The sequence below is a fragment of the Anticarsia gemmatalis genome, chromosome 24, assembly GCF_050436995.1.
Source record: "Anticarsia gemmatalis isolate Benzon Research Colony breed Stoneville strain chromosome 24, ilAntGemm2 primary, whole genome shotgun sequence".
NCBI classification, from domain to species: domain Eukaryota; kingdom Metazoa; phylum Arthropoda; class Insecta; order Lepidoptera; family Erebidae; genus Anticarsia; species Anticarsia gemmatalis.
The window spans coordinates 7,475,454-7,503,171 of NC_134768.1; the positions used below are offsets into that span (position 1 = coordinate 7,475,454).

The 27,718-nt window shown below is 34.1% G+C and overlaps 1 protein-coding gene across 2 annotated transcripts in view; it reads left to right on the forward strand.

The window, feature by feature from the left end:
• NPFR (Neuropeptide F receptor) overlaps positions 1 to 27,718 on the forward strand; it is a 99,453-nt gene that overhangs the window by 29,990 nt on the left and 41,745 nt on the right. Inside the window, exon 2 of one of the 2 annotated variants that reach the window (XM_076130663.1) lies at positions 5,642 to 5,674. The exons of the other annotated variant lie outside the window; for it this stretch is intronic. Coding sequence (XP_075986778.1) covers positions 5,642 to 5,674 — 33 coding nt within the window. The remainder of the gene's footprint in view (positions 1 to 5,641; positions 5,675 to 27,718) is intronic. 2 annotated transcript variants of the gene reach the window in all.

Sequence of the window (27,718 nt, forward strand, 5' to 3'; positions counted from 1 at the left end):
TATGGCATTTCAATTACAAAATGCCAGTATGTTATTAATGTTGGATCCCACGCAAGATGTAAGGATCTATTTTAGGGATCACAGAGATACTTAAACTGAGAAATCTGGGTAAATAATAGAGGTTGATGACCTCAGTACTAGGATGGTTACTACGTCAATTGTCATGTCGTTTTAATTTGATAGTAAAAATTCTAATTCTTTGCAATCTACAAGTATTTGTTTCGGTTTGGTAGAACTTTGTGTGTGTTATAAAAAATCTGACCGGCTCATAAAATCTGTATGTGTGTGAATGTGTCTGAATGTGTCTCAAATACTTTGACTCCTTACACAATGGTAATCGATATTGATATTTAAACATTCCAAAAAAAATCACAAACATACTTTTTCACGCTTTTATCTTCAGCACAAATAATCGTTTGAGGGCTAATATTTTCCCAAGTTTTACCGTCTTTAAGTGCTTGTTCACGTTGGAACTCGCGGCCGCGGTGGCGGTCGCGAGCGCGGGGACGTGGCGATTTGTGTTCACGTTGGCCGCCAGGCGGTTGTTTGGCTCAAACTGGCTCAAACTGGTTGATCTTACTTGACATCGCGAGTGGATCGCGCCCGCCACCGCTAGTTCGACGTGAACACACACGAACATCTTCACTTGTTTGATATAGGCGCGAGCGCGCCGCGCGGGCCGCGCGCGACACCGCTAGCTCGCCCGCGACGCGCGAACGGTTTGTACGTGAACACTTCGGTACATCGCCATATGTTTGATATTTCGCGACCGCGCCCGCCACCGCGCCCGCGAGTCAACGTGAATGAGCACTAAGACCGCCGCTTAATTTAACGATAAATTACATAGCAGAAAAACAATATAAATTCACTATTTCATTAAATAACCACGTATATTAAACACCTACTGATCCACCTCCAGTTTATGTCTGCAATTAATCTCCCAACGCAATGATCCGAATGAATGGAATAATTAATGCGTTCTTTGTTTTACAAAGACGTTTAACGTTACGATACATTTTGGAAGACTTTTACTATTTATTAACTGTGTTATATGTGTGAAATAAGATGGACTTTAAATAAATTAAAGTTTTAAATAAGTACATTTTTTGAAATTGATTTTTTTACAAAATGCTGCGGCATCAGTAGTCTTAATAAAAAAAAAACAACAGCAGCTGCATTTTCGGGGATGTTTAACGATTAAATTTACAAAATTAACTGAGATAGTCATTCGTAGTAGACTTAATTAATTGTGATATCTGCCTGTTATATGAATCAGATATAATTGTAAAACCACCAGCTATATTTATCATCTTGTTTTCTTTTGAAGACAGGAGAAAAAAGTTTTTTTTTTGCATGAATTATTAAGGAGTTAAATTTTCTTCAAATTAAATTATTTATAATACAAGCAAAATTAAAAAAAGAGGTTTATCCACCACTAATACAAATAAAACTACAGCCGTTTCAAATTAATTTCTAACACAATTATAGAGAATCACAGCGAGGACCTATCATATTCAAGGCTTAGGCTTTCAAAACAAAAGCTAGACGGACATTACCTAAAATGACGGTATCTAGCCGGGCTAGTTCGTGAACTAAATCTGGACTTTACGAGAACATTACAGACAATGTTAGGGACAAGTCGAAACTAGATGTTTTGGACAAAATTACGGTATAGCTTTTGTTAGGACATGAATTAGGAACTAGGTAACATAAGTTTTACGATTGTTTTTTTTGGTTACTAAAATCCTAAAATTATTTATTAATTTAGGTGAAATTATTATTTACATAAGAATATTTACAAATTACTGTTAGGTATATACAAAATCTATAACGATAAAAAAAAATTAAAGGAAAATAAAGTTTTACGATTATATCTATAATGTAATATTAATTGATCAGAACAAACATAAAAGAAAAAAATTGAAATTAATTAGATTTTCAAAGAGGTTTTTGCATCAGGCGTAATTTATCACAACTATTTTTATTATAACAAGGAAAATAACACTTTTTCTTACCGCTCTTTTCTGCTTTCATTGCCGAACAACTTTAATATTTTTCTGTACAATTAGGTATATTTAAAAAAAAAAGTATTTTATATGTGTGATATAGACTACAATAACTTTAGCTTTAGCTACTTAGCTTTACAATGGAATCGAAATTATTTAGTAATTTGAGTTTTGAAATAAATCTTAAAAATGGTGTGCGATTACAAGTTACCTTTCAGATTTAACAAGCTAACTAACACTTTTTTAACATGCTTTTCAAATCTCAAGATGATTATCAAAACCCTAAAGACCCAATTTAACTTTATATTAATGTCCTATAAAACACGAAATACTTACAATTACGCAGCAATTTACCTCCACAGTTAATAGTTACTCATAGGTCAATTCCCTCACAAATCCTATGATAAAACTATCATAATTTTATCTGATGTCTGATTTCAGATATTATAGTATGACAACTTATTACAGAGCATGAGCACGCACGATTTATCTAGATTATAATTGTAAGCTCTGTATATTTTCACATAAAGTAGCTGTATCGGAAAAGACATGGCTTGTGTAAAAGTTTTCAGGTCACTTATGATCAAAATTGAGAATTTTGTATGTACACATAAATTATAAATCATGCATACAAGTCTCTGTACTAAGTTGTTGGACTATACTGTATCAGACAGACTGACATTATCTTTTGCTTGTGTAAAAATAATTTCTAGTTAATGTTTGGAACTTGTTTATTTCCATAGGCATAGATTGTAGGTAAATGGATAGGATTAAGGGATTGTTAATGTGGTATGTCAAAAAGCACCTTGTTGATATTTGAATAGAGTTCATTTTTTGTTGATGTTATATAAAAATCAATGTCGTATGAGTAAAATTATAAAGGTAAATAGGGAGATTATGCAAAGTTTTTACATTTCGTTTAAAAGGAAATATTACAACAAGAATAGAATTTCTACTGATCTAATGATCTGGTGATTCGAATATGTGCTTTAATTTTACCCTTATGATTTCATTTCATTTGTCGTATGGTTAGTGGTCAACCTAGTGTCAAAGTTGTTCAAGCCACCCGAAGGCCTTTGACATGGCTTAACGACTGTTATCTTATTGATAACAACCGGGACCGACTTTTTACGTGCCCTCCGAAGCACGGAGACGCTCAGTTCAAATACCACTATGCGGCCACCCATCTATGGAATGTCCGCGCCAAGGTTGCTTAACCCACTGATCGTTTACCGACCGGTGAGTGCAACTAACCACAACCCTTATGATAAAACATAAGCATAGCATGCATAGAATTTTTGTACCAATTGGTTTTAACATCTTGCCCCCACAGTATAGCAGTATAGGCACCAATTTACATACAATTTGAATTGGAAACCCAAAAAACAGTGCTTACTTATTTTTTACTCAAGTCTACAAACCGTTCTTTACAAAAAACCTTCTTTCAACCCTAATTCCAATGTCCTAGAATACTTTAATTAAATAACTGTCACGTTTTACGAACATTTGTATCGCTATTTGTGGCGCAAAATGTCACTACTTGTATTTCGGTCCCTATTCTTTACCCACGCAATACGCTCATTATAGAACAAAAGACGATATTTCTCGTAAAGGTAGTACAATATTATTATATTTTTTGTCACATAAAAGTTTGGTAAGAACCGATAGATGGAAAAAAGTTGTTGGTGGAAATTGAATGTTAGTTTCTTATCGAGTTACTTTTTATGTAACTGGTAATATTATTTCAAAGTTTTGCGTATAGACTATCAATACTTTGGCTATATGCCATAGACCGTGTATATGAACATCTAAAGTTGCAATAAGAAGCGATTACACAATGATCGCGTGTGTCAGCGATGCGATTGTCATATGTTTGACAAAATAATAGACTGGGGGCATTTTTAGCTTTTATTCTTTAGACACGTTTAACGTTACTGTGTTCAATCGCGGTTTCGTGCGTAAATCGCGTAACTTTGCGATACATGTGCATTTTATAAGACAAAGTTTTGCTTAGGAATGTGTTTTGTCTTGTTTTCTGTTGTCGACATACTAACGAATAGTAAAATGTATTGAATGTAAGTTGTTCTTCGTTTAAACAAGTTTCCTAGATTAATGATGTCATACAAATTGGGTCCTTGACCTAATACGCCTAAAACTTAAATATCTAATTTGGGATTGGGCTAAAAGCTTTGAGATTGTTCGCCTTAAAGCCTCCTTAACTTTGACTGTTTAAAACTTTGTGAAATTAGTTCATGAAATAAAGTCAATATTTCAAAGTTTTACGTTTATAATAAGAAATTTGTGACAATGTCATCGTGCTTATTAATAGACAATACTTTTATAAAATTTCATTAAAAATATGTTTTGGAATATTGTTGTCGTATATTGACATAACATCTTCCTTCAGCCGTAAGTTTATATACTTAGATAATATTACACCTGTTATACCCGAAAATGTAGGAAGAAGTGTACTATTAAACGCGCGTTTCGCCATTAACACTGTTAGTCCCATTCTATAGGGAGCTAGCTTTTTCCTATATAACGGGCATGTCACCTAACTGCGGATTGCTGTTGAGAATTATCTAATATAACTTTATTTAAAAACAAAATATGTTGTATTTTTAAGGGCGAAGAATTGTTATATTTTTCTCTATTCATGTTGACTTTCAACTAACAGAGACAAATACGCAAAGCTATTCATAGTTGAACATTGTAGATATTTACAAAAGCAATTTAACTACAAAGCTGAACAATTTACAAAACTCTCCAGCTAATTTGGGTCGGAACCAATTTTGTACTGAGTTAGGCTTTCGAACGAATAAACGAAAGAATGTAGAACAAATACCGTTTGCGATTAAAAATCGTTTTTGAGCATAAGCTCCACATGTTGGCCCCAATATAGGCCCCAACGCTATTCGCCCAACGTGTGGATCTAGAAAATGGCATTGGTCCCAACGTTGGGGCGAGCGTTGGGAGTTGGTCGGCTCATATCGGTTTCATCAAAGTAATCTGCGCCAACGCTCGCGATCAGTGCCTCGATTCTCTACTGCTATCGACTACCGACAACCGAACTGTCATCGAGAAATTTTGTATGAAAATCTGATCAGCGCCTCTGACGGGTGTCGTAGGAAACATTTTGGCAGTACATTCTAAATGTCAAAATTTCGATAGCTAGCCGGTTGTCGGTAGTCAATAGTGGTAGAGAATCGAGATACTGACGGGACAGAACTAGTTTATTAGACAACGTGTGTACGCCTCACCGAGTTTGCAGTCCAACGTTGGTACGAGCGTTGGGGCCAACGTGTGGAGCCGACGTTAGGCTGTAGGAATTGCAATACTTTCGTTTCGTTTGGATAGTTTTTAACTTGGTATTCAATTTGTTGAAGTCGTTTGAATGCCTTTGCGATATTTACGAAAACTTTTAAAGATATATTTAGGTCATCAAATCTGTTCCAGTAGCATAAAGCGTAATACTTTTTGAGTTAGCATAAGCTATTAGGCTATACTATTGGGTATAACAGGCATGATATTATATATGTATGTATCATATTGGTCTTAATATCAAACTTATGATCGTAGTTCTATAATATTTAAGGATTTTGGTTACATATCTAATATGATCTGTTTTCTTTCAGCCCCAGAACAGCATGGAAAACAATTCATTTCAGGTACGAATTGTATTTAAATGCATGGTAATCTGGTACATAACCATCGAATTCATATAAATGCACGCATTTACTATCATTTGTAATATAATAATATAATATATACCACATTTTAAGTAGAACAATTAATTTATCATTTAGCTACGGTTTCACTTCACACTATAGTTTCAGCCAGTCTTTAGCTGTGTATTGTGTATTGACCATTAATTTGACGTAGGGGAACCTGTTGTACCTTGGCACTATGTGTACCTAGGCCACTGGGCTCGTTTTCAAATATTCGCGCGATACTAAATTCTACTGTTTATGGTATTCGATACGTCACTACAGACTATTCAATGTGGAGTTAGTCGCATACCGCCATTAAGCCGGTGTTTGGTGTTATCGACGCTAAAACTTTTTTGTGTGAAAAAGTAAGTATTTCTAATATATTTTGAAGTCTAATAGTTTTAAAAGTTTTCTTATAGTCACTTAACTGTTATATGCTATCGGTTCTTTGATTTTACAAGTCTCAACACAATAAAAAACTTACGAGATACTTAACCTCTAAACTATATAAAATCACCGTTTTAGTGAAGTTGGAGTAGTGTTGTACCTCGGTCACTGTCGATCAGTTGTACCTTGGCCAGTGGCCAAGGTACAACCTGGATGTTATACTTTGGCCAGGAGAATGTTTTATTAAATAATTTCACATTTACGTAATAATATTCCTAATTAAATATGTTTATTATTTTAGAAATCGATGCATCACTAAAAAACTGGAAATGGCCTGAAAAAGAGGAGATTAAAACCCCGCAAAAAGTTAACAAGAACAGAGAAATTTATTATGTTCCAGAGATACAGAAGTACTGGGATTTCTACTAGTAGTAGTAGTAGTTTGTTTGTTTGTTTGAACGCGCTAATCTCAGGAACTACTGGTCCGATTTGAAAAATTCTTTCAGTTTTAGATAGCCCATTTATCGAGGAAGGCTATAGGCTATATATCATCACGCTATGACCAATAGGAGCAGAGTAACAGTAAAAAATGTTACAAAAAAGGGGAAAATTATGACCCATTCTTTCTTATGTGACGCAAGGGAAGTTGCGCGGGTCAGCAAGTTGTTTCAATATTTTGTTTTCCTTTGCTATGCTATATAGGTATATTGATTTGCTATATTATATTATGTGATATCGTCTCTGCGCCTGCCAAGTTCCACATGTGTCTTTTGTGAGATTTTCGAAAACTTTTTTTTTATTTGGGACACAATATTCATTTTTTTTAACATCAAAATACACATATGGAGTTTGGCAGGCGCAGCGATGTGATGTAACGAAACGGTGGCCAAAGTTAGTTGTTTTTGTTTAAATATTTTGTTTGAAAAGCATAAAAAAAGCTATGAATATTATTTTAATTTTGATCATTTCTAAATTTTGATCATTTGAGAATTTTTAAAATGTTTTGTTAAATACTGTATACTGTAATAATACTGTGTACTGTAATAAATCAAATAAAATGATTTTAGTCAACAAAACTTGATAATTTGCTTAAATTACCCCCAAATTTCAATGTGGCCTAGGTACAACGTACTACTGGCCTAGGTACATAGGGTATGTTGTACCTTGGCCACATTTCCCATTTTTTTTTAAATTTAAAAATATTATGTAAGTATTAAATATACATTTCTGATATTTTTTTGGTGAGTACCCAAATAATTGACATTTCAAAATATGCAAATATGATTTGTGTGCTGCACGTCAAATCACAATAAAAAATATATTTCTAAAAAACCGGCCTAGGTACAACAGGTTCCCTTACAGTAGTTGTCAACTGAGTTACGTCTCAGCCACCAGGTGGAATTTTGCCAATAGTTTTCGTACATCTCTCACTTTATCACGCTCGCACGCTCGAAGATAAGTGTTTTTGACACTTATCTTCGAGCTGTGAAAGCCCTTAATTTCATATCAAAAAATAATAGTATATAACCAAATTCAAAAAATCACTACCGTACATTATCCTTTAGTGAAATTCTCACGATCAAAACGTATACTATAACATATAATAAGCTCTAACACAATTCTAATCACTTAATACCGTGTCAAATTCTCGAGATATCGATCTACTGTCAATAATTTTATCAGTATTGAGTGTCTCTTGCATAATAGATATGTCGTTTGTTGTTGATATAGTCCAACATATTATTAGAGAGCCTTGTCTACAGTCAGCTCCAAAAGTAGCTGATCATACTCAATCCTATATACTGAAGTGTGCACATTATTCCATGAAAAAAACATTTGACATTGATTGAAATGTTTAATTCTAACTCATTCTACACAGAAGTTTTGAAAATATGAAGTTGTTAAGCGACGTTTGGAGCTGACTGTACAAGGTTCAAGGCTGGTTAACGTATACAAAATTCAGTATTTTAACATCAGAGTCTAGTAGCTCGATTCTCTACCACTATCGACTACCGACAACCTATCGATAAATTTTGTAGAAGTTGAAGATCTAATCAGCGCCTCTAACAGGCGTCGTAGGAACTATTTTGGCAGTAGATTTTAAATGTCAAACTTTTGATAGTCGACAGTACCGACTACACAGAATCGGGGTATTGCAAGCTTGTGCTACTAACGGTATCCTGTTTGATTCAGGAAATATTTGTGTAAATATTATAATCGAGATATATCGTGCATAGTAAGGTTTAATACTGAGTTGTCGGACTATAGTATAGGTTTTCAATACAAGTTTCAAGTAGTTTAATTCAATTTAGTTGTAAGGAATGTTTGTAGACACGTGATAATGAAGTACTTTATTTGATAAGATCTTTTGATTTTGTGAAATCTATTATCTGTTATTGATACTAGAGAATAGAGTGTGTAATCGTAAAGAAAACAATACTACTTTTTGTTTTTTTTTTACTAGCAAGTTGTTCAAGACAAGTTAGCGCTTAGCGCACTTAGATATTAAAAATTGCAACAAATCATCTTAAATTTCAAGTCACATGGCTATAGACGTCGCCAAACAACTTGAACATAATTTACTGTATTAGAAAGTAAACAGAATGTAGACCCAGTGCAATGGACACTTGGTTGGCTGTTATACCAGTCGGGTGGTCGAAGCTGAAACGCCCTCGCCTTTGCGCAAAACTGTTATACCTAAACTGACCTAAAAATCGTTCACTAAGATGTAGCGAAATTGTTCAAGTTGTTTGGCGGCATCTATACCACTCTTTCCATCTGAACCGATAATAAAAATCCTTAATTCTTAGAACTACAAGACTTTCAACTTATAGTTAACTTAAAATCTACAGCACATAGCCTTCCTCAATTAATAGGCTATCTAACACAAAAAAAATATTTTCAATTCGCACCAGCAGTTTCTGAGATAAGCACGTCCGACCAAACAAACAAACTATACAATTTTAGTATTATCAGTATAGATATTTTGTGTACTTCATAAAACAATATCGAACCATAACATCATCAACAAACAGTAATTCATTTCACCTATCCATTAGTCCGGTAACCTCTAACACATATTTAATACAAACTAGATTATTCATTAACATTATTTACTTCGAAGGCCTTAATATGTTTCCAGTGCAAATATTTTCGAATAAGCAAACATAAAACTCACATTAATACTTGGTGAAATTCCAATGAGAGAGCCGTTACGAGTACGTGAAGATTCATAAATTATGATATACGGGGAAAATGACCCAAATTCTCATCACCCTGATATTTTTTTGCGGAAAATATGTTGCTTGAATATTATATTTGACTTGAAGTTTTATAATTTAAATAATAATGTGTACCTAATTCTAAGGTTCAAAATATTTTGCGACAGAAACTCTGCTACATAGTCATTTGTAAGTTGCAATTATAGTGTTCACGTCGTTTTAAAAAGTGAAACACTTATATCAACACCTTTATTCTCTACCACTATGGACTATCGATAAGCGGCTAGCTGTCGTGACATTCTGTATAAAAATATGATCAGGGCCTCTAGCGGACGCTACAGAAATTATTTTTGCATTACTTTTTAAATGTCAAACTATCAATATCTGATACTTACGACTATAGAGAATAGCGATCTAGACGATAAATAGGCTTGTTTTTAAGGTTTAAACTACTATTACTAACAAGTTACTATTTATAACAAGGTCGAACACCTAATCAATACTAAAAGCATCCAACATACCGCTGAAAAATATAACTTTGGAATCTAAAATTTCTACAATATTAAATGGATTTTTGTTCTAAATTTGGTTTTTGTTGCTTGTTTTGTTTCAATTAGTTCTATATTTTATTGTTTAAAGTTTAGCCGCTTGCTTTGTTTGAAGAATCTTTTATTTTGATAGCCCATTGTGCATTTACATGTTTTATATGGGCGAATGGGCGGCTTATTACTTTTTATTACCTTCATCATCAAGGCTTTTATAAAGTGAAAACAGATGTTTATTAAATACATCAAAATAATTTAGCAAAAAAATCTTGTTCCATTTATATGATTAACGTTGTTATATTTTACCCAATTTTACAATTATTGGATCGTAAGTAATTTTAAATTACTAGGTCGGGGAAAAAGTCTTTTCGCATTATTGTATGTATGAACATGTAATAAAATCTTTTCTCTTCACAAAAGCTCGATATTTGGGTACCTCACGAGCTCACTGAAAGAAACATAATGAACCGTGTACTCATTTGTAATTCTTGAAGCCGAAGAGATTTTATTACAAGTTCATACATACTATAATGCAAAGACTTTTTCCCCGACCTAATACATTTAAATGCACATAATATCCATTTTTGCAAGCGCACCGACGCTGTGACATTATATAAGTAGTCGCCCTAAACAAACAACATTCGGTTAAGTAACGCTCAACAAATCCACGTTACGATTTCATTGTTATGAAAATTCTATTACACGAATGCAAACATTCACCAAAATAGTACGAGCCTAATTTTATCGAGAAATCTAGCCTAAACAAACTTTGAGAAACGACCTGCCCTGAATTCGCTAAAAGGATTCTACTTTATGAGATATCTGTGAGATGCTTCAACTTTTTATCGAACGCGAAATTGATAGCTTAGCAGAAAATATTATGTAGCGTGAATTCGATTTGGACGATAATATTGAAATGGATGATCTAGATACGTTCAAAAATATTGTTTATACGCGTTTAAAATGATTGTGTAATAGAAACTCTTCTCTTTCAACGCCAGATTTGTTCATTATTTGGGATTAACTAAAATATAAATGTATGTACTTTGTATCTATGTTATTGTTAATACCGGTAAAATGCTTGTTATTTTTTATTTAAAAATGGTTTTATCAAAGCTTTATAGCTTTGCTGTAAGCTAAAAGTGTTTTCATCTATTCGAGTCTATTTGTTTGCCCGTAAATTTTACTATTTACCGCTCATAAATATATCCACAAAACTACATAATTGCATGCTCTCTAAATTTTGTCATAAATTTTATTTTTAATACACAAGAGTGAGTCGTAAAACTTAGTCATTGATGTATTAATAAAACGTAATCAAATAAAAACGGTTAAAAGCTGTCATATTGGGCCCGCCATCTTGCATGTCAACCATTTTATGTCCTGACATTTATGTAAAATGGCGGCGGGAAATAGTCCGTTATTTTTAAACGCTGGACTTTTTTGACCGCTACGAAGGTCAGGTACAATTTTATAGGTGGCCAGCTGCCGGCACCGTTTGAATGTCGTGTTGATAAAATATTCAATTTTCATCTCAATAATAACTGTGATCTGAAAAATTGTGTCCAAAGCATTAAATAAAATATTTCGCTCCTTCAATACAAAAGGGCCACAAATCGAAATCTATAAATTTTACAGGAGAGCCAAAACAAATTTTGGAAACTGTTTTTTTATAATATTTCATATATTTATTTATTAAATGTAAGATGTTAATATATCATTAGATGCGTATTTTTTAGCTCTATCTATCTAAAAAATAAACTTTGTAATAGATGTTACCTATTAAGAGAAAAAAGCATATAAGTCCCTTTTGCATTCAAAATTTGAACCAGTATTATGAAATATATGTCAAAATTTAAACACAGTTTTACAAATAAAAATGGTTAATTGTACTTTTTTGGTAAAAAAAACCGTATCAAAAAGTTTAATAATAATTACTAAGTAAAACCATAACTGAATGGACCAGAAAAACATTGTATTAAACAATCTAAATTAAAAAATATTAACTTTTTAATAAGTAAGTAAAATTATTGAGATCAACTTTGTGCGTAACTTTTATTATTTAGTAAAATTAAACATCAATTATCATTATCAATCAATGGGTAACGTGACGAGTAGACTGAGTGCAGCAGGAGTATTAAAGAAATAAGATAATAGAAAAGGTTTTTGAGTTTTATAAGCCTTTATATTTAGCATTCGTGGATTATTCCAAAGCTTTTGACAGCATTACTCATTCCGCCATAGAATCATCACTCTATCCAAGTCCTACTTAAAGATACTATGTAGAATCGAACCTTCATTCATCAAACTCATCAAAGCAATAGACAACAATATCATTCCAAATCCAAAGAAGCGTGAAACAGGGAGACCCGCTATCTCTTAAATTATTTACCAGCACTGCGTACACGAGCCTGGCGGTGTTATGGCAATCAAAAGCATAGTTGTTAGTGGTAAACAGTTAACAAACCTTTGTTTTGTAGACGAGATAGTCCTCTTCTCTTTTTCGGCATCGGAACTCGAATCAATGCTCAAAGATCTGAGCACGGCAAGCCTTCAGATTGGACTAAGTAAGAACCGTACAAAAACCCAGGTTATGACCAACAACACAAAACGTAGGGTCGAGGTAGACGGGCACGTCATAGACTATGTCGACGAGTACACTTGCTAGGGGCAGATAACCTCTTTTAACAACCGACGGGACAAAGAGTTGGACAAACGTGTCACAAGTGCCTGAAAGAGATCCTGGTCCAGGAAAGAGCTAATGAAGGGTAACCTTCCACTGTCACTGAAGCGAAAGTTCGTCGACATATTTATACCTACTACCCGTCCTTACCTACGCTGCCCAAACATGGTCCCTCACGGAAAACCAGAAAGAGCCAGAGGGCGATGGAGCGTAGTATATTATGCGTCAAAAGAACAAATCACGTCCGAAATTCTATACTGCGCTCCCAAACTCGCATAGCCGATGAAGGGGAGAAGACCGCCTGGCTGAAATAGAACTAAGCCGGCCACATTATCCACATGCATTCGGAAAGGTGGGCCCGCATATCTACCAACTGGATGCCAGAAGATGGTAATAGCAGACGCGGGAGACTTAAATGGAGATGGCGGGATGACCTAGACGCATTTGAAAAGGACTGGTCGGATCTTGCCCCTGAAAGAGGAATTTGAAAGGAAAGGGTGCCTCTTGCCTTTGCCTGCATCAAAATGTATTATTTTATTTTTAAAATTGTAACGAAAACTAAAATTATAATCATGCCAAATGGTCATATTTCTGGCCTTCCCATTCTAGCACGCTAAAAATGATTATTTATTCCAGAATAATTTAATGCAAAAGGGACGTATTTCAAAATATGCTGCCGTTATATTATAAAATATAATTATACTTAACTAATATTGGATTGCAAAAAGGACGTATTTCAAATATGGCAATTTTGTATTAAAAAATAAAAAATAACAAATACTAATGTTTGAATGCAAAAAGGACGTTTTCCAAAATATGACAGTTTTGTATTGTAAAATATAATCACACTTACCTGATATTTTGCATCCAACACAGACATATTTTGGATTGAGGCACTTTTTCACGCAACTGACGTGCGTTTGCGTAAAATTTTCGGGCGTAACTCATAAAGCGGCTGTTTTGCACTGACATTACCTGTCAAAGTGAGCTAATGCAAAAAGGGCAGTAAGTCAGTTCAGCCATAATATAAGCAAAAATGATGGGGGTTTTTTTTTTACTATAAAATATAGGTGGTTCAGGTGTCATTTTTGCAATAAAACGATTTTCATTTTTTTTTGAGTTGTGGCCCTTTTGTATTCAAGGAGCGATTTGTTGAAGCACGACCGACCTACTTGTTATTCTCTGTACTTAGTGTACGTTTTAAAAGGATCTCTATAATATATAATTTAATAGATGCACCTTGAAATCACCAAAATTTTACTGAATTCTCTAAATTAAGTTTAACAAGAGTGATTTTAAATACTTGTGCCATTACTACGTAAGCGTAGGCGCAAAAAGGTTACTTTTTGTGTTTTGAAATTAAAATAAGATTTTAGAATTAATAGTATTTTTCTCATTATTATTGCAAAAAAAAATCGTTCTTACCTTTTTCAGTGCCCACTTTATTATCTTCATAGATCACATTTCAAGTACAATCATACATTACTACACCCCATTAATAACAAAAAAATAAACAGAAAACATATTTTCGCTCATATTTTTCTCCACATACATCTTCATTGTTCTTATAAGGTGAATAAATCTCTTATAATTTTAGTGTTGACTTAAGCGACTATCTTCCAGGCGCCGTTGAGTCGACGTTGTTTATAAGATCTATACGACGCTGAGAATTTGAAGCTAAGTTTGTTTTTATTACTAGGTTAGTTTGTAGTTCGTTTTCATACTTGAATTTGGGGCTTTTTTGCGGAACTGTTTTGAAGTTAACAGTAATCAATTCTTTCCTCTGCTGTAATGTTTTTGAATAAGGCACGAATTTAAAAATAAAATGCTAAAGGTCAAATACGAAATTAATTTTCGCAGTAGCCAACTTTTTTATATTCGTTACCTAACATTCAAAAAAGTAATCGTCAGTTTCAATTACGTCTCATAAATATTCCTGTAAATATTCTTAGACTTGATAGCATTAGGAATCTGACTATAATTTTCAATATCGCTTATGTAAATAGATTTCCCTTGGTCACCCTACCATTTCCTAGAATAAAATTATCCTCATTTTGTATGGATCCCGACCCTATATCTCGACCCATCAACGGTACCCGAAAACCAAAACTATCTCCTCATTTACGAAACTATCTAACACAAATAACGACATCATTCTCATCTCAGTGGCTTTGATTTTGAACCAGCCCGTTAAGGCCTATTCAGACCTGAGCATTATCCGCTACGGCTGTTGCAAGCAGGATCATTCGAACAGAAAATTCAGTGACTAGTAGCTCGATTCTCTACCACTATTGTCTATTGACAACAGGCTAGTTATCGAGAAATTTTGGACGAAAATCTGATCAGCGTCACGCTATTTTGGCAGTACATTTTAAATGTCAAACTCTCGATACTCAACAGTACTGACTGTGGAGAATCGCGCTATTGATCAAAATAGTTAGTATTGTCCCCGCGTAAGTAAGTGTTGTTTAGAGGAATCCGTTTTTTGTGAACTATAAAACTGCTGATCCGCTGCGTCTAAATAGGAGCAAACGTACCGTAAGGATTTATTAGTTTTGTATTGATTTCTATGGTATTTCTATCAAAGTAACAGAATACGGACTGATTCAGGGGATACGTAACTTTAGAAGGCTGCGTAACTGTGCATTTTTCACTACCGCAGACAGTAGCGAATAACGATGATATTCTGAACAGGCCTTTACAGGAATTCCTTCATATTATGGTGTAATAACCTTACCCTTTCAGTAAGCAAATTGTGAAGCTGTCTTAAAAAGAGATGGAGTTGTAAAGTTTAATGGCTGCCATAAGGTTTTAACGCCATTACATAAAGGTTTAAGTCCTACACATGGATTCAAACGTTTATTGATGTTGCGTCGTTTGGGATTCTCGTCAACGGCTTTCATTGTAATGGCTTTAAGCTTACGGTCTGTTTCACAGGCTCCAGATAGAACAGTTCTCAAATGATTTTCACTGGTTTTTACGACATTGAAGAATACTGTGATAAGATCTGCACTTCTAATAGTTCTTAACGGTTCGTTTATCGCACGTTTTTTCACGCATCGTTTTTCTAACAAAGCATCAGATAGTAGTGACACGGAAATGAATTTGAAGCGTTTTACAAAACTCGCGACATTTCACTACAATTTTTTTTTCATTTCTAACTGAAGCGTAGTAGTTTACTCCCGATTCTATTATGTACTCTACATGTTAAATGACTTAAAACATACAGATTTCAAAATACGCTTGAGACACTGATCTATTTGCATATATACCTTAATATTCATAATATATTTCTCTCGTAAAACATTTCTATCAAAATTCGATATATTTTTAAAAATACTCCTCAGTCCTACTTGATTAGTCCCTACTACGTAGTAAGTAGCCGTTTTTAGACTTTTGAGTAATTGATTGGATATTTGAATAGCTTTGTATTGTATAGTTTGTCATAAACTATAATACTAAATGTAAAAAAGAACTATATTTCAAATAAAATTAAATGTAAAACAAACTATTTTGCAATTTTAAATAAAAAAATAGTAATTCTAAAAAATGCTTTCTATAGCAGGTTGTGCTAACAAATTATCCAACAGCTCTACTTGAATACTGCGTACAATTTAACAAACTCAGTCCAAAAGTCTTTAATCCAGACAAACATTAAACAAGCGGCGCAACTGGTTATGTCGTCGGTAAACATATTTGCTCTCATTATTTTCCAAGTGCACAATTTAATTAAACGCAATGGCGAAATACTGAATATCACACTTCGTATGCAAGAAAATAACATTAGTGTTTTTGTATATCTATTTTGTGTTTGTTTTAATTTCCGAATTCCCAGGAAATGTGTTGGTTAATGCGATTTAATGAGGAAATGTTTCTGTATTTGATTTTGAAGATAAATAATACTAGAGTTGGACTCTTTCGTCTTTTGATAGTGTCACGATCAGTGCTCTAGGATTTTGTAGATTTTATTCCATAAATTAAATCAACTATTAATTTGGTTTGTACGAACTGAAAGTGCAAGTTTAAATATTTTAAACTTATGTTAATTAAATGATACAAGAAATATTGAATGTTTGTAAAGATCCCATCGATATCGATAATATATGTGATATAAAAAGCAAAAAAAAAAAACGAAAACGTCAACTACAGAAACTCGAAACTACAATTTACAATGGGTGACTATCTGCCAATGCATCTGACGGCAGACAATCCTTTTTCACAAACGAAACTATGTCAAAAACGAACCAACTGTCCAGTAGCAATGTCAAGTCACATTTCAAACGTCATCCAACTGAAACTGTAGCGCGATAACAAACTTTGGACACAATAGCAGCTTCACCGAGTTCCTCCGAATGTCAAACTATCTGTAGCGCGATTCTTAACAGTCGGTGCCGTCGAGTATCGAGTTTGACATTTGTACTGCAAATATAGCTTCTACGGCAACTGCTAAAGGCACTTATTAGATTTTCATACAAATTTCTCGATAGCTAGCCGGTTGTCAATATTCGGTAGTGATGCAAATCGCTCCAAAATAGCGCGATTTTCTAAAGTCGTTACTATCGAATATCGAGAGTTTAACTTGTAAAACGTACTGTAGCTCAATTCTCTATTACAGTCGAGTTCCGACAACCGACCTGTCATCGAGAAATTTTGTATGAAAATCTGATCAGCACCTCTGACGGGCGTCGTAAAAACTTTTTTAGCAGTACATTCTAAATGTCGAAATTCGATAGCTAGCCGGTTGTCGGTAGTCGATAGTGGAAGAGAATCGAGGTACTGAACAGATTTATATACAGCATTTCTCCATAGCTACTATGTTGTAGGTGTCTATAGTAGAAGGAAATTGCCCCTCCAGGTCCGTAGCGTTTGATATTGTTGAAGGGCTGTCAGAGGTATACTGCGAATTCAGATACCTTCTCAATGACAGTCGCAACAGATGTCCGAACAATTCGAAGCGAAATAGTGATCATGTCCGATGACTGCAAAGCACGCATACTCGGATGTTTGGCAAAGGCTTGTCTTGATGATGCAACAGAATTGTTAATGAAGAAAAATTGCTATGTCAGATAGTTCTTCCTAAATATTTGGATATAATAGACGTAAAGTTACGAAAATTCATTCCTCTATTGTAATAAAACTACTAGAGGCAATTTTCGACATATTATTAAAAGTTAAACAATTCAAACGAAAGGCTTGTCTAAAACAAAAAAAGTTAAGTTACTTTTGAAGTCTCTGTCTAGAACAATCTATTGTTCTTCAAGTTATTTAGTAAATTGCCTACATTTTACACTAGACCACGAAAAAAGTCACTCAAAATTACGCAGTTAGTCTAAAAATGCTAGCTTTTTTCAACTCGCTTTTTCACGGTATTTTTTACGCAGAACGATGGTAATAATTTAGAGACGCGACGACCCGGGAACGTGACGATATACAGTCGATGCGTGTTACGAGTTTACTGGCTTTTATGGGGAAAATTATGTGAATTACGTGGTCTGTAAAATCCCCGAATCGAATGTTTGGAGTTAAATTTTGATATATTCGACGGTTTTGTTAATGTAGAGTTGCGGCCGTTGAGGGTGGTGATTTATCTGGATATTTTTGTTTTTTTTTTTGGCTGTTTTTTTATTTTGAAGTATACGTATTTCTTAGACTTTTATTGTATAAATTGACATTTTAAAGTTCTAATTTATATTATATCTTATTATGACTACACTGCTTATTTTTTAAATTGCAAATATTAATTAATTATTGCATCGCGCCTTCAGACTCATGTTTAATTTACAGGCTGCTATAACTATGAATTCAATCACTAAATATGTATATTATTACAAATAATAATTGTACGCTTATTATTCTAAGCACAAATCGTTATAGTGAATATATTTTAATTTCTTTAGCATTGTAGTGTCAACATAGTACAAACACATAACGAATTGGAGCCATGAGATTGAATAAGTACTGTCATTATCCAGGATGGGCCAAGGAAAGCCATGATATAGCACACCATTTGGAAAATGTACGTGAAACTTTTAGTCGCTTTACGGTTCAAGTTAAGGCTTCTACTTCTCGTAATTGAAGTTTTTTCAAACAGTTTAAGAACTGTTCAAGATAGCAGGCTCTTTAAGGAATCCAAAGCGTAGTACTTGCATTTTTAGTTCAAAGTTTCAGAAATTATATCGTGTTTTGAGAAAAGACCCATGAGTTGTATCGCTACAAATAATTCATAAACCTTTTTTAAACCACTTTATTTGACTACGAAATTTCATTAAAATCTGTTCCCCAATTTTATCGTGATTGAGTCACAATTATTATAACTTTTGCATCTAATAATATTAGTATGATTGCACATACTTATACCATTAGTGTATCCAGAAATATCTTTTCCTATGTACAGATAAAAATAGTAATACAAATATCAGCCCTGCGCACCTTCTACGCCATACGCCACCCACATAACACAACAAACGCGCCAATTCGTATTTCTCGGAATACGAAGCAATTTACAATAAAATTGTCTTATAAATTTGACGTTTTATTGAATACTAGCTGACCCGCGCAACTTCGCTTGCGTCACCTTAGAGAATGGGTCAAAATTTTCCCCGTTTTTGTAACATTTTTCGTTGCTACTCCGCTTCTAGTGACCATAGCGTGATGTTATATAGCCTATAGCCTTCCTCGATAAATGGGCTATCTAACACTGAAAGAATTTTTCAAATCGGACCAGTAGTTCCCGAGATTAGCGCGTTCAAACAAACAAACACTTCAGCTTTATAATATTAGTATAGATAATAATGAAAGATTTATCCACCCATGACTGCGTAATGAAGCCACTGATTTCATATTTATTTATCAAAAGAAATCAGAGTTTAATGGAAACGCGATATTTTCTTGGGTTTGTGGCCTCGAGGCGAATGCGTAAAGACTGTGGCATACTTTACTAAGAAGACGCTATTATTTTGAGTAGTTCTTACTGGAAAACTTTTAGTGGTATAAGCGAAAACAAATTTTGTAAGGGATCGGTTATTGTCAACTACCTAGCTTACGAAAAATGCTGCGTAAAAATACTGATCATTACCTTAAGCGGGAGTGGTAGAAACAATTTCTGTAGTATATTTTATGTCAAGATCTCGATGACTGGGGAGAGTCGCACTACTGAATGTTTTCAAGCGATATCACTTCCACACCTTTTTGTTTTCATTTGCTATTATACTAAATTTTTCATTGCCGGTAAACAATCGATTTTAATTGACATTTCTAAAAAGGAATTATTTACGTTATTTTCTAAAAAACACGTCCACCATTGATATTTTTAAAATGTTTATGTAAATTTTTAATGAAAAATTAATTCTAAATCGTGGTATATACCAAAAGTTGTTTATTTTAGCCTTTGACGTCAATTACGAAACTTTAACCCCAAAGTCTAACCCTTGTCAATCAGATAACACAAAATTACTGTTACATTTTTAAATAACGTCAGACCGTAACTAACGTAGGCTTTTGTAAGGAAGTCAACGGACTGAGCGTATAAAATGCCGCTTATTATACGCCACCGACGACGTGTGGGCGGCACGTGAGCTTCTAATGCGACAGTCGCAGGACGAAGTACGGTAAGCGCAACTACAAACTGTGACTTTTTTCTTCGGTGCTAGCTCGTGTTACAATTAAAATAATAATTATCTAGCTATCTTTATACACATGTAACAGTAAACAGCAAACAAATCTAGATCAGCTCAACCAAGATATCAGCTAGGTTATAATAATAAAATTACTTTTCTCATTATGAGGAAAACTGTGTGGAATCACCGTTGACCGTAAGCATTGTCGAAAATGAAAGCAAATGCGTAAATATAGCATCACTTAGCTTTACAAATTGTCCATTTTAAATACCTGCGTGATAAATCTGATTTTAGTTTGCTCACTCTATTTCTTCCGTCAAAATTTACGACTAGTCCGTAATCACCCTAAAGCGCTTTTATCCGGTAACGTCAATGACATGCGTCAAATAAAATTGACATCAAACTGTGAATAAAGGGACTTTATTAAGTCTTTGATGAGACATTGATGGAGGGTAACGGAAATATCCAACAGATTTTTAATATTAAAGCCGATGTCGTATCGAGGTCAGGGAAATATTACTTATTTTAGGTTTTTTATTGAGAGAAGTCTTTATAGAATTGAGATCTGTAGCCCGATTCTCTATTATTATTGACTACCAACAACCTGCTTTACCGAGAAATTTTGTATGAACATCTGATCAGCGCCTCTGACGGGCGTTGTAGTATCTATTTTGGCAGAACATTTAAATGTCAAATGTACAGTATAAATAGTTTCTACGACGCCCGCTAGAGGCGCTGAACTGATTGTCATACACAAGACGGTTGTCGACAGTGGCAGAAAATCGCAGTACTGAAAATTATTTGTAATGCAAACAAATGAGAATTAGAGACTTCTTGAAAATAATTATGCTTACGAAAGACGTAGCCGTGGATAGAGACGATTTTGCGGATAATGAAGCTTTTCTTTCAATTGAGTTACTAGGTAAAATTATACGTTTTTGATAACTTCATTATACTAAAATTAAGTTTTTGATACCAATGTGCGTGTTTTAATCATTAATATATCTGGAAGCATGTGAAGAATTAAAAAATATATTTTCTTTAATGTTTTAACGTTGGTTCTAAAACATAACTACAGTAACATACCAGTATTTCAATAAAACAAACCAATTTCACAATTTTATTGGTAGTTTTTAGACAATATTTCGCTAACAAACTCGGTTTTATACTATTTCTCTTTTGGAATAGAAAAATGATAAACTTTTTGTGTCGCAAAGTTAAAATTCAAAAGCGGGTGACCTCAATCACACTTATTTAAACAACAGTTTGAAATAAAACTGTACCGATATTTTTTAGAGAGCTTTGGCTGAAAACAATGGATTTCGTAGTCGTTGCTACATTATAGTGCAGTGTAATTGGCGACTTGTATGACTAGTTACACTTAGTCTACTAATGCCTTTTAGTACATTTTGTGGTAGTTAGTCTATTCAATAGCGTTGTTTATATATTATATGAGCTTAAATACTATTGAATAGATAAACTACCGCTAAATGTACCTCAGAAACCGGGAGTCTGTCTACTAAGTGTTAGGACAGGATAGTTCAAGCCGCATATTTTCTAGCATATGCAAGGTTCTCAGGTGGTGGAGATATGCAAAATATAGAATTGAAAACTTCTGAGATCTATAGGCATTTGTACCTGACAGTGGTCTGTTTAATACAGATACTTTATTTTGGATAAACACATAGTTAATTATGATGTACATGCCAAGGCTCCCTATTAAGTTGTGGGACTATATTAATAATAAGAAATAATAAAAATAAAAACGTTAATTGACACAATTAACGTTACAATGGTAGCATTAAAGTGTATACCGTATACAATTTTATACCGTAAGTTCCTTGCTAGCTCTTCTCATAAGGCTCTAACCCCTTTCCGAGCTAGTGGTAGATTCAGTAATTGTAACGACTATCATAAGTGTCTATATTTGACCTAAATGAATAAATGATTTGATTTTGATTTTATAATACATAGCTAACGTAAATGTTATTTTAGAAGTTGCAGACGCTAGTTCCCAAAACTAAGCTAGAGCTTGTATTTTGGGAAACAGAGTCCAGCCGTAGAAGATCACAGTATTACGATAGATAATGTTGTGTAAAAGTTAATTGTGCATTGTCATTAAATGTTTTTGAGAGCTGTACCTCGATTCTCTACTGCTGTCGACTACCGACAACCGGCTAGCTATCGAAATTTGGACATTTAGAATGTACTGCCAAAATGTTTCCTACGACACCCGTCAGAGGCGCTGATCAGATTTTTATACAAAATTTCTCGATGACAGGTCGGTTGTCGGTAGTCGATAGTAGTAGAGAATCGAGGTACAGTAGTAGTCGCTTTGTTTCAGAAGTCCCTTATCGTATATTGAACTTCGGATCAATAAATGGACGATAGGCATTGTTATTTTTTGTGTGTACAATTGTCTGGGCGCTTAACGTGTAAATATCGTGTGAATCATTAGGTTAGGCTGCCTTTGCATCGAATGCTGATGCAGATGGGTAACCCCTCAGTAGTATTACGGCCGTTGGACTTTGGAGACGACGTTACAAGTCGGTCCTCGTTATTGATGATAAAGCCGCGGGCTTTTCACGGCTTCCGTGGTGAAAACGTTAAGGTTTTTACAAAGTCACTGTGCTACTTGCCATTGCGTTGGAAGGTTGTGGGTTCGATTCTCAAATAACTTTAACACTAAACCAACTGTTGCTGAAAAGACTAGATTAATTATAAAAAAGACTAGCTATATAATACTATTGAAAATTTAGTCTGACATGAAAACACTTCATTATGACTCATGTGCTAAGCCGCATAACCGAGTGAATGTTCTCAAATCTAATATATTTCCACGGTAACCCATTAAATAATTATAATTATAACAAACACCAGATGTTGTAAGATAATTTGTTAAGGTATATTGTTAATGTTATACATGAATAATTGTGAGTCAGGTGAGAATGGTTGATGAAAGCCATCGTCAATATTTTGGTGAACGTGAAGACAGATTGCGGCTGTTCTGTTTCAAATATTTATTTCGTAATTTAAGACTACGAAAGTAACTGTGCAGCGATATTCGGCCTGCTCCTATTGATTGTCGAAAATCGCCCAGCTTACAATGTTATATGGAAACTTTACCTAGCGTATAATACTAAATAAAATAATAATATACTTAACGTGTTTTAAGCGCGATGAGAATTTTTAAGATTACGATATCATATTTGATACGTGATGCGACGTTTTAACCGAATTACACAGTTCGTGGTCAAGGGCAGAATTAGTCGTCATATATTTTTAAACTTGAAAATTCTCACTGCGTTTAAGACTCATTTAGCATTTTATTATAATGCGTATGAGCCGCAATAGTTTACAAAAAATATTATAGTGTATAAATTATAGCGTAAATCGCAATAATGTCATTCTGTATATGATTTTAAATGTCAAACTCTCGTACCCTATAGTAGACCGAGTGTAAAACATTGGGCTACTGTTGTGTATGAAACAATGCAGCGGTTACGATAGTCAGCACGCCGCTACAAATTCGTGGGAGGTTTTGAAACAAATGTTTGCGTGTTGCACAAACAGTTGTTTCGGGTGGACTGTACTTTGTTACCGTTGTTTGTATGTTTGTAAAATAGGTCTATGGTGTGGCATTTACCTCTTTGAATGTTTTGCAGTTCTAAGTAATTTCGAAAAACGTTAGGTTTAAATCATTTGAATATCATGGGACTTTTAAAGCTAAAGATTTTTTTAATATCGTCTCTGCAGGGAATTTCTCTTTTCTCAGTACTATCTGAATACTGAGCAAGAATAGACTTTTTCCAAGAATGAGGGAAGAATTGAGCTTTCCAAATCCATTTTTTTAAGAAAAACTTGGGAACTTTTACAAAACAACAAACGATTCATCCAAACAATCCCATGAAACTTTTTCCGTGAATTTCACCCTAGAAAATTACTCAATAATCCTTTGTTTTCTACCGTTTCCGGACAGATAGCATCTTTCAGCGATCACCAAATCCTTAAGGCTTTATTTCTTCCTACGCTGACATCAGTTAAGCGTACGTATAAACACGATGTTCGGCATTGCATAGTGACGCTAACGTGCGCGGCAAATTGTTATATGTACAGAGTACAGGCACAAGTTGAAAGCTACATAAAGAATATCCCATACAAAACATAAATTAGCAAGCGACACGAAGTTATGTAGCGTATTTTGTAGAAATATAAAAACCAGTAGAGTCTTAACACATTAACTGATTAAGCTTAATGCGGCTTCCTACTTGTACCTTAAAGCTACGCGTCCATGGACCGTAAAGATTTGTCGTTTGAAGTTTAATTTTGTGGCACCTAAATGCCAAACCACGGGACGCCGTACCATAGAACTCATTACAAACCAACAAATCCTTTCAGTCCCTTCGCTTCAATTCCGATGCAGCGGACACGCGGTTTAATACGTAACCGACGGAGCGCTCGACGGACGTGCGCGCCCGATTCAGCGTAGGAGGAATTCAAGCCTTAAGCATCGTGATTACACCAATATCTTTATGTCTCTTTGTGGCAATTTCCGTGGATCAACAGTAGTGGGTCTTTTCCTTTTGACCTAGTTTCTTTACCGTTAACTTTTTTACAGTAAATGTTATTATGTTTTTCCCTTTTTTTATACGTGTAATAATGTGATAAGTTTTAAGTTGGGCTGTTAAGTTATGAGTAAAGTTTTTAAGTTGAATTTTGTTTGTGAATAGATAGTAAAGAAATTTTAAACAGTAATATGGGAATTTCGGTGATATTTCTTATTTTTTTTGGATTGAAATTATTTTTCGCGTAGATTGCTACAATAAGATACTATACTAGATCTAGGGCTTCAAGGTTTCATCACAATGTTTTTTTTCCACTATTAGAGCAAAGATATAATTATTTCTAATACACACATAACTTCGAAAAGTCATTGGTGTGCCTAGAGTTCGAACAATCGAACACTTGTGTAGTAGGTGCCTACTTATACCACTCGGCTATCACTGCTGTCCTACAGTATTATTTTTCTTCTTCTAGCTCACCTTATAAATAAGCACCTAACCTTTATCAAGAACATTACCAATATAATAAACTACATAATAACTAAACCTTATAATGGGTAAGATAAAATTTAATAATACAACCCGAAGACAGCGTTCCGGTAAGGAGATTAAACGAAATTAAAACTCTCCGCGTAGGTTTCAAGCCTCACATGTCTGAGAGCACGGATTATTACAGTTTTAGTTGAATAACGCAGAGAATATCATGTAACCCTTTGAGTAAATGGAGCTTTTTTAACATCTGAGCCGAGATTTGCATTATATTATTTAGTTATGGTCACAACCGTCTTTTAAGAAATGGGTCGATTTTGACCATGGAATTGATAAAATTCTGGCTCTGATCTTAAAATTGTGTGTAAGATGACAATGGACAGTCATTGATTAAAAGCTGAAACAGGTTTATTATCCGTGATTTTTACATTTGCATTGATTCTGTATTGCGTCATGGGTTAAAAAGTCCCATTAGCTGTTTACGGTATATACACATTAGTTACTTACGCTACTTTCTTTTCGTTTTTTTCCGTATGTATTTATGCGTTACAAACATACAAACTTTGAATACAATTTTCAAAATGTATTGTATATTTTAGCATGTTTGGAAAAATCTAGGCCAAGTTTATGTGTCACCCAATCTAGTAAATAAACATGCCCCATATTTTCACTAGACATTGCCGACAAAACAAAGGCGTAGCACTTTCGTAACCATTACTAAATAAAGGTGGGGTGGTCTTCTACGAATATAGCTCGTAGCACACATTTCTAGCGCAATATCGCGAACCGTCCAGAGAGACAATTTCTTACTGAGAGACGAGTCATTGGTATTTGAAGGTAGAGGCGGGGTGTTTTGCTTTGTTTGAGAGTACCTTTGTGGTGAAAGGATATAAAATGTCATTTGATGTTAAATAATTAATAGGTATTGTGTACCAAAAATCGTGCTACAAATTTTTTGTATCGCATTCACTACTGAAACTCAAACTAAACAAAAGTGTAAGAATAACTGTGGCAATATGCTTAAGGAGTAAGTCAAGTAGCGACAAAGCAGCATAAAGCGTGGTGATACTTAGCCCAGTAGTAAATTCGATCTCCTATGAAAACTGTTCCGTTTCGTTTACGTTTATACTTTAAAAGTGACGAAAATACAAGACTATAAGAATGGCTGTGTGCTACAACCTTAAAACGACTTTGGTAGGGACAAAGTTTGCGAGGCGGTAAAGGGTTGTAAGTAGGTAAGTGTATTCTGTTAGCTATCTGTCTTAGTTTTACTAGGGAGCTATAAACATATACAAATGTGCGTGTATATGTAAAAAAACTACTGATTTTAATTTCAACTTCCTTCGTACTTTATTTTTTTGTTAATTTAGAGAAAACAAACAGCTACACACTTTTAAAAAACAATCATTTTTATACAATATATAATAAATAATTTTATATTATTACAAAACTTTTTTATTATTTGGACCGATAGCTTAAAATGTATTCTCTAAAGCTTTTTAACAAAGATACGTGTATTTACGCCTACACGCATCAAAAGCATAACTGAAACCATTTTTTACCATTCATTTTCAAATACATTTTACTCAATAAACCTTTCATACATTTTACCTTCCGGATTTACATTTTACGTTGAAAAAATAATTTAAATTTGAGCTTGAAATAACAGATACTAATCCGAAAATGGGTACTTGTTTAAAAATAAATGAAAACGTACTTTTATCTTAACTTCACACAAATATGATTCTTTCAGTGTTCTGTACCCAACAGCAGCCTGTTAATAAGACTATCTGTCTATCTGCCATCTCGCTAACTATACTAATATTATAAAGCTGAAGAGTTTGTTTGTTTGTTTGAACGCGCTTATCTCAGGAACTAATGGTTCGATTTGAAAAATTCTTTCTTTGTTAGATAGCCCATTTATCGAGGAAGGCTATAGGCAATATATCATCACGCTATATATTACGTATAGTACCAGTAAAAAATGTAACAAAAATGGGGAAAATTATGACACATTCTCTCTCATGTGACACGTACAGCAAACGTTTTGCCCTTCTCTAGTATCTGCCTTTTCCTATAGAAAACCCATTTCTGTCCTACTGCTGGGCAAGAGTCTCGTTCCGAACAGAGGAGGCGTTAGGCCTTGAGTCCACCACGGTGGTTGTTGTTCTATTAGGTCGGGGAAAAAGTCTTTTCGCATGATGTATGAACTTGTAATAAAATATCTTTGGCTTCAAGAATCACAAATGACTACACGGTTCATTAGGTTACTTTCAGTCAGCTCGTGAGATACCCAAATATCGAGCTTTTTTGTGTAGCGAAAAATTTTATTACAAGTACATACATACTTTAATGCGGAAAGACTTTTTCCTCGACCTAATATACATAATTTCACGAAACCCATCGTGAACAAGTCTGACTCGAAATCAACCTGTTTTTAAAATGTCTGTGTCCTCCCACGCGGTTTTCAGAACGACTGTAAAGCCCACGTCTATCTGT